This window comes from Amphibalanus amphitrite, unplaced genomic scaffold, assembly GCF_019059575.1.
Source record: "Amphibalanus amphitrite isolate SeventyFive unplaced genomic scaffold, NRLGWU_Aamphi_draft 000155F_arrow, whole genome shotgun sequence".
NCBI classification, from domain to species: domain Eukaryota; kingdom Metazoa; phylum Arthropoda; class Thecostraca; order Balanomorpha; family Balanidae; genus Amphibalanus; species Amphibalanus amphitrite.
The window spans coordinates 522,152-536,065 of NW_024881650.1; the positions used below are offsets into that span (position 1 = coordinate 522,152).

The window sequence follows — 13,914 nt, forward strand, 5'->3', positions numbered from 1 at the left end:
GAATGAGTTGGCCTAAGACATGGCAAAAAGGCAAAGGCATCGTTTACGTTCAATAGGAAAGTAGGAAAAGTGGACAGGTTCTCGACCCTCATTGCTCTGCATTGTTCAAGTTGAACGTGTTGTGTTTGCGCCCTGGCGGGTCGTTTTGCATGTTTCATTACGCCGGAAGGGCAGGACGAGCAGCTATATCGTCCGCTGGGGCCCACTAACTGTGCTAAAGGGGAGCTCAGAGGAGAGTTCTGAAGATTGCGACATCTCCATAACACGTCGGATGACCCGTCGCGCAGTGAGGCCAAACAACTCACAAACCGAGATCGAGGCACTCTCTGCCTTAACTGGCTGTTTCGTCTGACTCGGTATATTTTAGGGGAGTGAGCGGAGCGACGGTGGGGAAAGGAGAGCAACGACTGACGGGGCCGAATCACTAATGTGACCAATCACCACGGTGTGACTATTGATAACGCGTACTGGATCATGGATGACGACAGACACTCGCTGATAGCCGCGACCCCTGGGACTCGGTCCCGGTCGCAACTCGCAAGACAAAGGGCATGGGTCTTGGCACTGTGGCGAAGGACGACGGGCTTTGAAGTGCAGGAAATTGTGTCGTGACTCGTGACCATCGTGCCGACGAAGACGTTTGTGAGATGGGACATTGGGCGCATAGTTGCATCATATCTTTGAGTATTATGCCACTATATGAGAATCACGCGACTGTGCCTGGGAAAGGGGCGCCCTGTGCCGCCGAGCAGGGCAGGATTGAGAGGCGGCCAGCTGCGGCACGCTCTGCTGAGTATGACCGGAGGTCATTTTACGCTCCGCTCGGCAGGGCGGCCACCGAGGCCGCAGCCAGTTGTCGCCTCAGTGAGCCAGCACCACTGAGGGAGACATCGGAAAGCGACCCGACACGAGCCTGACACGAGCCTTCCAACGAACTGCCATACCTTCTGAGTAGCATTTTGTTTACTTTATTACCAGGATAAGTAACTAAGTTCAAGTGTTCACTGTTCAAGGAAAGCCTCGCAATGATGAATAGAATGGCTTCAGTCTTAGCTGGCCTTTTCAACAACCGACTCTAACGACGGGACCGAGCCAGCGTCAAGTGTGCAATATGGTAATGACAGCATATTCATTATCATGAGGATAATATAATCTAGCCATCGCTACAATTTGAGATCTCCTACACACATCACACAGTGATCCTTTATCAGTTATCACACTATCAACAACAGAACCATTGACATACAAGGCATGCAGTCAGAAACAGAGCATTACACAATTCACAGCCCTCATAACAGTTTTCGAGCAAATTTCAAACGCTGCAACCAGTCTTTTGTCATGCATGGACAATTACCATAACGCGATATGTCGGGAGACATTCTGAAAAACATCCAAAGGGCCATACCACAAAAGGTAAGTATTTTGAAGAGTCTAACTAAAGAGATGTGGAACATGTATGGGCTTGGGAACTAAACATTACCCGAAAACACAAAACACTCCGCCAAAAACACTACAAATCCGACGAAATGAGGCAATCTATGGCAAACAGCTAAGAGCAGGGCCTGTCTTACCGTCTAACCGTCCTTTTACAACACTTACAACAGCAGCTGGGCGCCAGATAGAGGCGAGATTCGGCCACGAAAAGTAAACACACAGGTAGACCAGCTCCCTGTACGACCCCGCTGTGATTCACTGGATGTCAAAGCTCGGGGTAGCGATATGCCCTCTAGTCGTGTCTAGTAGATGTCAGCGGGAAGTTGGTCCGTCGTGTTCTCTCGTCAGTCGGCAGCCGCCGCTGGTTATCCGTCCGTTAGCGGTAGTTAGTCGGCAAACCTCGTCAGTCAGTCATCAGACCTCGTCAGTCACAGCTCGCCACAATATGTGAATGTCAGTCAACCATCAGACCTCGTCAGTCACAGTTCCCATGTCTCTGTAACATGCCAGTCGCGCCTGTCCGCGGCGGACGATCCAGTGTTTGGGTTGTTCGGCTTCGTCCTCTGAAGTGGCATTTTTCCAAAAATAGGTATCCTGTCGTAGCTATGTAGTGTCAATCTGTAACATTCTGCCAAGTCAAACGACAAGCGTAACAAAAATAAGCGGCCAAAATTTTACCGGAGTTGCCATTCCATGATTGAGAAATAGACGATACCACACCAAAAGTTCAGTAAAAAGCTGGCCAATGCCTAAATTTACAAGAAAGTGAGCTCGCTTTAGCACCACCGGCGCCCGGCGCATTGGCAGCGCGGGTCACCCGACGCCCTCTTCCCTTTAGGAACGGACCGCCCGGAGGGCTATCTCCATCGGTCGCTCCGTCTCCGCTCTGCGGGACCAGTGCCCGCCGCCCGCCCGTCCTCTGGGCTGTCTGCCAGCGTCGATCGGTCCACCAACAGGTGTCTGGACACGCCCCCCCCCCCCGGGCAGGGGGAGCAGCTGAGGCGCTGGCATGCGCGAAGACAGCGTTCAACGGTGACCAACGCTGGCATACGCACACACAGACGCGATGTGTTATCTCAGCGGGCGGGTCGTTACTATGTATTCCCGTCAAGCAGCAGGCTGTTTTCCGCAGCCCATTTCAGCCATGCTAACAATTGTGCTTCTTTTCAGCCTAATATATGTAAAACGTCACAGCCACATTTCATTCCACTATGCACATATTTCAATCGCAGTTATTCCAGAAGTTGTCAACAACTACGCATCTGTCCCACATCCGAAGTGCTACTGCGACGTGATTTTGTCACAGAGCTCGAGACTTTTTCCATTCTTGAATCCCGTTTCCTGATCGCCCGCAGCCGGCATCGCCAGCAGAGCTGCCCGATTTCCTCATACGTGTCAGCCAGACACGGCGCCGGTGACCACGGCTCCCGGCCGCGCGGAGCTGTTTGACAACTCAGCGGTGGGCTGCCGCAGGTCGTCTGTCACTCAGCGACCAGAAAACGAGCCAACAAGACCCGCCGCGCGCCACCAGAAATATTTGTGTGACTGAGGGAACGAGCAAGCAGATCAGGCCTCACAGACGTCTCATCCATCTCTCGCTGATGAAAGATAAATACATATATGCCTATTTTTTTTATATTCAGGCCTCCCTCCAACGGGCTCATGTATGCCCATTTACAGGAGGGCCCCCAGGCTACGGCTGAAGTGGGAGCCTACCCCACACCTGGTGACACAGCCGGGGACGACGCCCGCGGAACGGGCGGAACCGGGAATCGAGCCCGAACCCGGCACCGCCCGCACCGCGGGTCGACGCCTTAACCGACTGCGCCACCAGGGCCGCAATTTTATTTACTATGGACGAGCCCTATAAAAGTAGGCAGATATGAAAAAGACGATCTGAATGGTAGATGCGGGTATCGGAACAATTTTCAAGTGATTTTGCTAAATGGAGAAGATTCGCTGTGACGAGCAGAACATATATCTGATGAGAAAATCAATATCAATAAAACTACCAATCGCCTCCAGGAAAGACATTTGTTTTGCTTTGGCAACACAACACCCCAAAGAACTGCTATTTTTACGTGCAGATATCTGATATCACTGGACAGCATAACAAAGCTAGGAGAAAACAATAACCTACCAAAAATAGTAGATGGGGTGAGCAGCGCTGCAAAAAAAAGACTGCCGAAAAACATGGCATGCGATTATAATGGAATAGCTTCCAAGACGCTACCGAATGTGTTATTGAACGGTGCCTGCTACAAAAAAATACCGGGTTTGATTCTTGAAATAAAGCTGATGTCGCTTCCAAAATCTTACTTGTCAGATCGCGAAAAAGAGCGAAAATAACATAACATTTTGCATAATATTTCGCCGATGGGATAAGGTGAACCTCAACTGGGACAAAGACAATCGTCTAGCTACACACCCGTAGTCGTATGGAGACCCGCTCCTCAACCGACTTTGTTTTAGTACAACCTACGTCGTACAGGCATGAATTGATAGAAGCCGTTCCGTCTGTGGTGTAACTTTACTCCTTCAGTAAACCTTATCATTGGACGCATTCGTCGTCCATTGTCCCTGACATGCCGACGGCCAGTGAGTCTGGATTGTCAGTGAAACGTTCCTAGCTCCGCCCAGTTGTAAATGGCGTCGTCTTTTGGCCGTCTCATTCCCAGTCAGTCTCAGTCTATGCCTCCACTCGAGAGCCCGTGCCTAAAAAAATGCACCCTGGTTGATCAAAAAACGTCCCGTCAGTAATTTCCTTTGTCGGGTCTGCGGTTATGCCTCACCTTGACTATGTGGCGTAACGGTACGATTCGCGATTTCCAACGGCTCGTTCACGCTGTCAGCAGTCGTCCTTTATCAGCCGTCACTCAGTCGACAACCCCTACGAACCATCCAAAGGATCGTCTCATAGACTAAAGCTCGTCTCATAGACTGACCTCGTTACTTAGATTTCTCGTGTGTTCACCATCAGACTCAGCCAGTTGCAATCCCAAAGCAGCTGAGGTGTCCTCTGTTTTGTAAACATTCCGAGCGACAGGACCGATGGCGATACCAGCCCCGTTTTCTCTCAGGTATGCCGCGTTCCTTCCGGTTCCTCCGAGAAGCAGTGCTTGGACCGGTTTCTCCCGATGTGATGAACCAGGATGTTCCTCGCAAGAGCACTGCGAACTGTTTCATCCTTTCTTCTCGGCGTCGTGGACCGGTTTCTCCCGGTGCTTCACCCGGCTACTTGCGGTGTCGTACACAAGTTGTCCGGATATTGTGTTTGGTTTCTCTCGGTGTTTGGGCCGGTCTCTTCCGACGTTCGGTACAGTCTCTCCCGGTGTTTTGTCTGGTTTCGCCCGGTGCATGGACCAGTTTATCCGGATGTTTTGGGCCCGCTTCCCACAACATTCTGACCTTTTGGTGTTCCGTTCTGCTTCTCCCGGTGCTTGGGCCGGTTTCTCCCGGTGTTTCGACCAGTCTTTCCCGGATTTTGACCGGCCTTTCTCGGTGTTTGGGTTGGTTTCTCCCGGTCTTCGGAACGGTTTCTACCAGCCCCTTGTTCGTGCCGGTTCCTCCCGGCGTTCAGTCCGGTTTCTCGCGGCGTTCGGACCAGTTTCTCGCGGCGTTCGGACCAGCAGTTTCTCGCGGTGTTCTGACCGGAGTGACGGACGGGGTGGCAGCCGGTGCTCAGTACCGGTGTCTGTGTTACGGACAGGGTCGGGGCGGTGAGTACCGGGACTGTGCGCGGCCTGTACTCACCGGCAGAGAACAGGGCTTATCCAGCACCACCAGCTCATCGGACAAGTGGATTATCTCCATGGGCCGCGAGAGCACGGGTGTCTCGTGCCTGGAACACAGTGTCAGGGGGCTCTCTGGCGTCACGGTGCCAGCGGCGTCACGGCGGCCCGCGGCGTCACGGCCGGCCCGGCACACGGGCGCTCACTTCAATCCGAACACCAGAGGAGAAAGATACAGACAGAAAGGGAGGGTGAGCTGGGTGGACGAGGGGAGGAGGAGGGCGAGAGGGGAGGGGAGGGAAGAGGAGGTCTCTGAGCTAGGGAGAGAAAAAGGGAAATAGGGCGAGAAAGTGTTAGCAAGAGAGAAAGTAGAAAAAACAGAGTGAGAAAACAAAAAGATATCAAAAAGAGAAACGTAAAATGAGCGAACTGAGGAAAGAGGGAAAGTAGATAAAAATGCAAAAAAGGAGACAGAAGGAAATTAAAGTAGGAAGGCTGGAAAACACCAGCAGGAAACAACGCAATAAAGCGACAACAAATAGAGAAGAAACTCTGAACAGCAAGAACTTGACGGATAAGACGGGACGAGTGGGTAATGATGGTGAAACACCATCCAGGACTGCGGAGGATAGTCGCACAGATGACCAGCTGGGAAGTACAGACGGAGGACAGAGTAGAGACAGCGCCTGTCGACGAGGGGGCGGAGAGGCGGGGTGGGCCACACCGCGCTGCTGGCGTGCTGGGTCAGTGTTAGTGGTGGAGAAAGAGCGGCCCGGCGTGCTGGCCCGTGCACATGCTGACTGACCTGTGAGCCGCCGCCGAATCCGGACTGCCAGACGAACCACCACCTGTGAACTCTCCCTCACACGCGCACACAGACACTCGCGGCCACTCACCGGTATGGAGGAGGGCTTGTCGACAACAACGATATCGTCGTCCATGTGAACGAGAGGCACGGGATCGGCCGTGATCGGCACCTCGTGTCTGCAACAGTGTGCAGCGGAGTCATGAGTCCGCGGTGGGCTGGGGCGGCGGCGGCCGGCCCGGGGGCGGCGGCGGCGGCGGCGGCGGCGGGGCGGCGGACGGTACCGGGTCCGATCGGGACACACACGCGACGCACTAGGGGCGGCCGTCACCGAGCCGGGGCGACGCGCTACCACAAAAATCGGCTATCGGACGGGGATGGCTGGCGCGCGCCCACGGCCGCCAGCACGTAACGTGACGTAACATGTGCCATGCACACTCCACAGCTCGGGGTCGGGTCGTGACCCCGGGGTCAGCGGGGGATGGGGGGGGGGGCGGGCACCACCGGGGACTGGAGACGCTAACCGTGATTAAAGACTCGCAAACGGCATGGGCGACAGGCAACGAACGGCTTCGTCAACGCATGCCCATCAGATCTCCAGAAAAAGGGCAAGGCAGTTGATGAATATCTTATGACGAAACAGAGAGTAGTGAAACTTAAGTGATATTTTTCCATAATATCTTAGTGTATTCTTCTTACAGCCTTCAAAAGCCATCGAGGTCAAGTTTCACGGATCATCACCTAAACACCACACTCCGTTCCGCCGAAAGGTTGTGGGATCAAACACGAGGTGCTGAAAGTCATTCTCAAATAAACCGATCAGCGTAGCCACAGTGGAGTCCACCGAAAACTCTGGTAATATCCGAACCCAGGGCACGTCGACCACTTTATAAAACTGCCGGCGTCAGGGGACATTTACCGGTCCTCCTCTGCTGAAGCTGAGCCGATGGCGCCCTTATCAGCCGGCGGAGTTACAGTGGGAGCCATCAGTATCACTCCGCTGGCCATGAGTGACGACCTCGGGACCCGACACCGGCCACCGGCCGACGGGCCGCGCACTGACTTAGGAAGGTCACGGCCGCCGGCAGCCCAAAGTTAGAACCCACATCCGAAGCGCGTGGGTGGAGAGCTTCATACCGAACTCAGAGAGCAGGGCTTTTGAGGCTCGCGAAATCCAAAGATGTTTAATAGCACATGTGCTATTAAACACGTGTGCACATGTGCTATTAAACGAGAAGTGCACTTCTCGTGCCAGCTTCTTTACATTGAAGTCAATCTTAGCTGTCTACCTGAGCACGCCAGGATGATGTTTCGGTGCTACCAATAGCTCGAGGGAACAAGAAACGAGGAAACACTAAAAAAAAAAACACCACATCACAATGCTAGAAAGCATCAGGATGCTGGACCTAGCGAGTCTTCAGAACGCCAAATAAGACACAAATCACACATAGCTTTGACAGGACAGGTGGCTGCTGAGGCACTGTTAGAGTAGCGTGCACGCTGCAACGGGGAACTAGGGCGCTCCCGGAATGAGTCTGATTTAGCAAGTAAGTCAGTAGAACTGATCACTCATTTGCGGGTTGAAGCTACAGTGCTGAAGCCTCAACCCGCAAAAATTACTGCTCAGTAATTTTTCCAGTTATAGTATCTGCCCCACCTTTTCGGTATTAAATGTCCCATTTTCCGGGAACTCGTTGAGCGTTCAATCCGCCGGGCGTCCTTAGAGTAGTGCCTGTGCTCCAATCAGGACAGATCAAATTGTCCGCCGAGTGGGCAGCACACACCGCGCTCCACAGACGCAGTGGTCCCAAAGGTCACCGACAATTGGGCCTGCGCTCGGCAGCAGCGGTTCAGTGCGCTAAAAATCCGCTCAGCGGCGGCACTATCACAAACGCTCCGAAATATGTGTGTGCGGAAAACCTGCAGCGACCTTATTTCTCAGTCCGTCCTTGCCTAAATTATAACCCCGAAACAATTTTGCCCCAGGTAACGGATTCAATCACGCCCGAGGTAATTTTTCATTTAACGTTGGATTCAATGACTTCGAATGTGTAACTAATTGGGACGCAATAAACAAGACCTTTTATACAACAGCGTCTGCCATTGAAAACCTCAACAATGTATCCGGGATTTACGAGTGAACAAACTGACTGGGGGCAGTATTACAGCGTCATATTTTCCCAGTGGCGCTGTTCATAATGGATCAGAATGGAGCTGAAATTGGCTGTCCGCGCCAGGCTGGCCTGATGGCTGCCATGAGTTGCAAGCGGCTGATATGCAAATGTGACAAGTTTTCCGTCAGGCCACATTGCTGTTACAATAGATTACCGTCAGAAGCTGCGCGTCATGTGGTGATGAGATTTAGAGGTTTCTGTGAAATTTCTAGCTTACCCGGTAACAAAGAGATCATTGGCATAAAATGAAACTAACTATATCGCTCTGGGCATAGTAAAAGTGGATTGCCAATTGACCTTTCATAGTAATAAAATGCCAAATCTTCGAGACCTGAATCGACCGATAAATATTTGATTGCGGTTAGTCATACCTCAGAGGCAAGGGGGTGTCAAAGTAGCAATGAATATCTATCGATAATAAAAGTGAAAGGGCTTTCTACATTCTTTCACTGAACTTTTTGACAGCCTTGTCTTCCAGCGCATTGATGCAGGGAGCCGTCTAACGACCACCAAGGTCGCACAGCTTAGATTAACGACATTGAAAGCGGTCGAGTGGTGGATCCGTGATCCCGCGAAGCAAGCTTTACTTAGTCCCCGCCTAAAGGTTCGTAAATCGTACTCATAAGCCAACCATTCAACACGCCGGACAAAAAGCATATAACAATGTCATGAGCCGCCAAGAAATGCAATTATTTGTCAAATAGCAGGAAGCATACCATAAGGCGGTACTAAAAACTGAAAGATACTTATTGTACCTATCAACTTCCATTTTTGAGTGAAAAAACGTTTCTTTTTATTTAATTTGATGATGGTCTTTACACTTGTACTGCATAACTATCATTATCTGAACAAAATTTGATATTTCTCTCTACAGTTGACCCTTTATATCTCTAGACCCTTGTGACCTTGAATCACAGAAAGCTGCAGCGCTGTGGGGCCATCGCTATACCGCCGAGCGTTTCAGCCGTTAATTGGACAAGTGTCGACGGGTGTGCTATCCATTATCATCAGGAGACGGGCGTCCAGGCGCAATAAAAACACTGCTCGACGACCGCAAACGGCACAGCAGACGGACACCACAAATGGCGACATTTCCGCTGTAACGTCCGCACGAGAGGGCGCCGAGTCCGGAATGGATAACAGCCGCACAAAACTGAGCGTGCTGCCATTTGAGAGAGCTCGGGCACGCAGCTGATATTGACGGCATGATGAAACTGGGGCTGTAATCGAACAGGCGCGGCTTTGGTGAGACCAAAGTCTGACTAACAAACGCCGACACATGACAGAATCAGTAAGGACGTCCTAAACCAAGAACCACGAAGAAACAAAATTGATTTACTGGCGAATTAGTGACAAGGGTGCTAAAGAACGTGAGCTGTTTCAAGCAAGAATACCATAGGAGACCCGTGATTGACACCTTAGTGGTGCTGACCAAACAATCACGGCCACTGATCAGCGATAACAGATCGTTGTCTCCTTGCATAATACAGATCTTTGTATCACCTTTGTCCAACCGGCGGTAGAACCGCAACTGCGCGACTTTGAGGTCGGTGAACTTCTGAGAGTTGGAGCTACACAGCAGAGCTGTCCGGGGGCATTGTACCGTGACCGGGGCAGGGGGACGGGGACAGGGGAGCTGTCGACGGCTCGTCCGCGGGCCAGCGGCCGGCGCCGACTGGACACGGGTCAGCCGTCAGCCGTCAGCCTATCAGCCGCCAGCCGTCAGCCGGCGGGCCATGCTCCCGTCACTGCCCGCGGACAGGTACACCGGACCGAGCTGTCGGCACCGGCGGCGCCGTGGTGCAGAGGGACTGGCGCCGCTGGGCCGTGGTGCAGAGGGGGAGCTGGCGCCGCTGGGCCGTGGTGCAACGGGGGGCTGGCGCCGCTGGGCCGTGGTGCAGAGACTGGCGCCGCTGAGGCCGTGGTGCAGAAGCGGAGACGGGGTGCAGAGAGGAGCCCGCAGACAGCGAGACACGTGGGCCGTATAGCCGGCACGGAAAGCAGCCCGAGGTGCTCTGGCACCGGGTACAGCCCCAGAGGCTGGCCATCGTCAGCGCATTCGTCACAAGATAACACGTGTTCGTCTTGATGAGATTAGGTAGGTATGCTAGAAAATATCGAGCTTTGCTTGAAGATAGATACTAGCTTTATGCTAGAAAATCTCGAGCTTTACTTAAAAAAGGTACAAGCTTTATCACCAGAACTTATTATGAAAGCATTCTTTGATTATCACAATGCCACACAAGGAAGAGACCCAAAAGCTGCGTTTAATACAGCGGAAGATTTCACCCGGCGCCGCGCTGTGCCCCCGCCCAGCCAGCTCAGCGGTCGTCTCCAGTGCCCGGTGGTGCCGCCGGCGGTCTCTCTGGGGGCCGGGGGAGGAGGGGAGTTCTGTTGACCCGGCCACACCACTCACCGGTGCACCACGTTGGCCAGCAGGTCGTTGTGCCGCAGCCGGTGATCCACGTCCACCTTCTGATAGTTGACGGTCAGCGTGCCGGCGCGGATACAGCGCTCCTGGAATGGACCGGGAGCCGTTACCGATCGGGGGCTGCGGCTGCAGACAGGGACGGGCAGCGGCTACTGATCGGGACGGGCAGCGGCTAGTGATCGGGACGGGCAGCGGTTAGTGATCGGGGAGCCGCGGCTACTGGTCGGGACGGGGAACTGTTACCGACCGGGGGTAGCGGCTACCTACCGGGGGCAGCGGTTTCTGACCGTGGGCAGCGGCTACTGATCGGAACGGGCAGCGGTTAGTGATCGGAACGGGCAGCGGCTAGTGGATAGGGAGCCGCGGCGGTTTGTGATCGGGGAGCTGCGGTGGTCGCAGTCATGGACGGCGGGTCGTCGTGGTCGTCAGTCGAGGTCGCCTGTGGACTGTGAATGTGGATTGTGGACTCAGCGGAGCTCACAAATAGTACAGGTGATGTGAGCGATATCTTTGCCAGCTCCGTTGAAAGTATTTTGCTCTCCTTTACTGATGGTGAATGTTTGGCGAGGAGTTCCCATCACCGATTGGTTTGGACAACTGCAAATAGAGACCTAAAGAAAGTAACTACTCTAACGCAAGTGTTTCACATCAAATCGCTTCAGTCCTCTGCTGACTTTTCATTTATTTCGTTTTCGCCCACCCATTGTGTTTTATCTCCATCATTTCCTTAAAACGCTTTAATGCGAGCTCTTTGGGCGCTAGTGCCAACGGTTCACGACCGAAGGTTCTCTTCCCCGAACTGCTTTTCAATCACCGTCTCCACCTCGGCAGTCATTAAAGCAGCAAATGCCTGCTTCCCTCGGGAGAGGCAATCTCCAATGGCGAGTGATTGGCGCTTTAAGGCCGCTCGCTGCACCAATCGACTCTCAAAGGAACCGATATCGCCAAAGGCAAAGGAAATATAAATTGATGGACTTGAATTAAGCCCGCAGACACCGGAGAAACGCTCATTATCTCAGAAAGTCCCACGGCGCAATGCTGCAAAATCCGAAGAAAGAGGCCTTTCTGGAGCTGTTTTCGTCGCTGATAGGCGAACAGCACTCGGCGATTTAATGCTCCCAGCATATTTCGAGCGCAGCTGAGAGATTCAAAACATGTCTTCAATTATATTGTTTACACTCTTTATTGTCGAACTCCTAAAGCGTATCGAGCAATGCGAAAGTACCATAGCAGTTTATCTACTCAGTTTTTTAAGAGGGTCGTGAACCGAACATTAGAAAAAGAACACAACGAAAAACACGGAATACATTTTACAGTAGCATGAAGAAAATATTCGCATGTGCCTCGTCAGACATTGATGAAAATGATTGAATGAAATAAACACAACTTCAACATTTTGTGAAGTCTGAACTTGTCACTGAGCTGTTTGAAGGGCTACTTCGAGAGCTTTGCTCCCCCCCCCCCCCCAGCAGCTATACAGTCTCGCAATCGCACCGCCCCTAACCGTTACCAGTCTAAGCGCCGAGGCTCTTGCACGGATCGCAAAGCCAACAGATAGCGATAACTCGATGAGACGCCTCTTCCTCCGAACATTTCTGGGTGAATAAGACCATTTTCAGTCACAGCTAGTACCTTCATATGAGATGCAAATCAAATTACGCCTCGTCTGCGAGTAGTTACCGAACAAATGAGGAGCACCGACCATCCGTCTATGACGGTGACCGCCCGTATTTCACAATTCGGCAGCTAATAGCCACAGTTCACCATTTCGGCTCGGCCCGATTTATCGTCGCGGTAGTCTGCGTTCTCGGCGGGCTAATAAGGCCCGCAGCGGCACGCCTCTCTCACTGTCGGTGACACAAATCAAATTCGGCCACAGCCGGGCCGCTAACCAAATTAGCTGAATTGGCCGCGCGCGCAGCTCCCCTGTCAAAGTCGACAGCCCCGGGGGTATGCGGACGGGCGGGCGGGGCGGATGGCGGGGAATTGTGAATATGCATCGTCACGGCCGTCCGGCAGATGAGTGTTTTCAGCGCCCAGTCGGCAATCATTTGCTTACCTAATAGGCTCTCCGATAGCGCATCGAAGTTAACTGAGCCTATCCCGCACTATGTGACTAATTAACTAATTATTTGTGCATAATTTTCAAGGCGTGGTACAAATAACTAAACTTGATACTAGGAAATATGAATGAGTGCGTGGATGCAAACATTCACGAATCGAAGACCGAGGAACAAAATTAACTACGAAATATTACAGCACAGAGAGCCAACAGCAAAGGCACAATTCTGGACACCGGTACCCGCGAAATAAGCCACGAAACAAGTCTCCAAAATGACTGGTCCATGTTTGCACCTCACAGTGTTTTCATTTCCGCTAGATTGGCTCGACTGCAGCGCACCGGACCCCAGTAACTAACCTCCCCACCACTCCCCGGCCATCACTGAGCACACCGTCACCCCCACCGGCCCGGGAGGGGAGGGGGTCGCTATCGCTGCCCAGTTGACTCTCACCTGTCCACTGAGACAAACCAAACCTAATCTCTGCGGCCCGTGTTGACCGCCGAGTTCATTAGCGCGCACCGGGCGGGCGCACCTCATATTGGCCCCGCTCCCCGCCCTTCCCCCGTCACACGACCACACTAAACCTTATTGGGCGGCCGAAAAGCCAGTTTAGGCCGCCGGCGTGGACCGGTCCCGCCCAACAGAGCCAGCAGTTTGTCAGGGTGGAGTGGTTACCGATACGCTGCAGCGGAGAGCGCCAAAACTCAGTGACATTTGAGGAATTTGTGACCCGTCTACAGCCTAGGAAACTCCTTCTTCGTATTTAGACCAGCATGGGTGGAGAGCTATAGACCGGCGTGATGCCACCGATCCACTGTCTGATTTCGATTCAATTACATGCCCCTTTCAGTTCAGATTTGCTTCACTGATCTTAAATTAAACCTGTCACGAAGGCACATTCCTCAGAGTTTATGACCTTGCCGTGGAAATAATGTTGTCAGTTCACTTTGTTAGGGCGGCCTGTAACACTCCGCTCGCCATTGGCGGAATGCCTGTGTGTCGTGTTCCAGTGCACTGAATACGGCATGTGCCTGCCGTTCGCCATTACACACTGTGCCGGTAAGCCGCCAGTGACGTCACCAGCCTGCTGACGTCATCAGAGACGCAGTACACCCGATCACTACGGACCCCGGGCCAAGGAGAGGCTCTCCTTATACAAGCCACAATTTCAACGATCTCTTCCGCTCTCTCAATTTGAGTTTCCTAGGTTTCAATAAAGACAGGGATCGTGAAACTTATTATTGGTGGCTGGTGCATTGTATGAAATACCCCTAAA

General features: G+C 52.7%; 1 protein-coding gene across 1 annotated transcript in view; it reads right to left on the minus strand.

Moving 5' to 3' along the window:
- LOC122383098 (RNA pseudouridylate synthase domain-containing protein 2-like) overlaps positions 1 to 13,914 on the minus strand; it is a 186,621-nt gene that overhangs the window by 31,867 nt on the left and 140,840 nt on the right. Inside the window, exons 6-7 of the mRNA XM_043369216.1 lie at positions 10,561 to 10,661; positions 6,062 to 6,149 (exon numbers count right to left, since the gene is read on the minus strand). Of these exons, the coding sequence (XP_043225151.1) occupies positions 6,062 to 6,149; positions 10,561 to 10,661 (189 nt within the window). The remainder of the gene's footprint in view (positions 1 to 6,061; positions 6,150 to 10,560; positions 10,662 to 13,914) is intronic.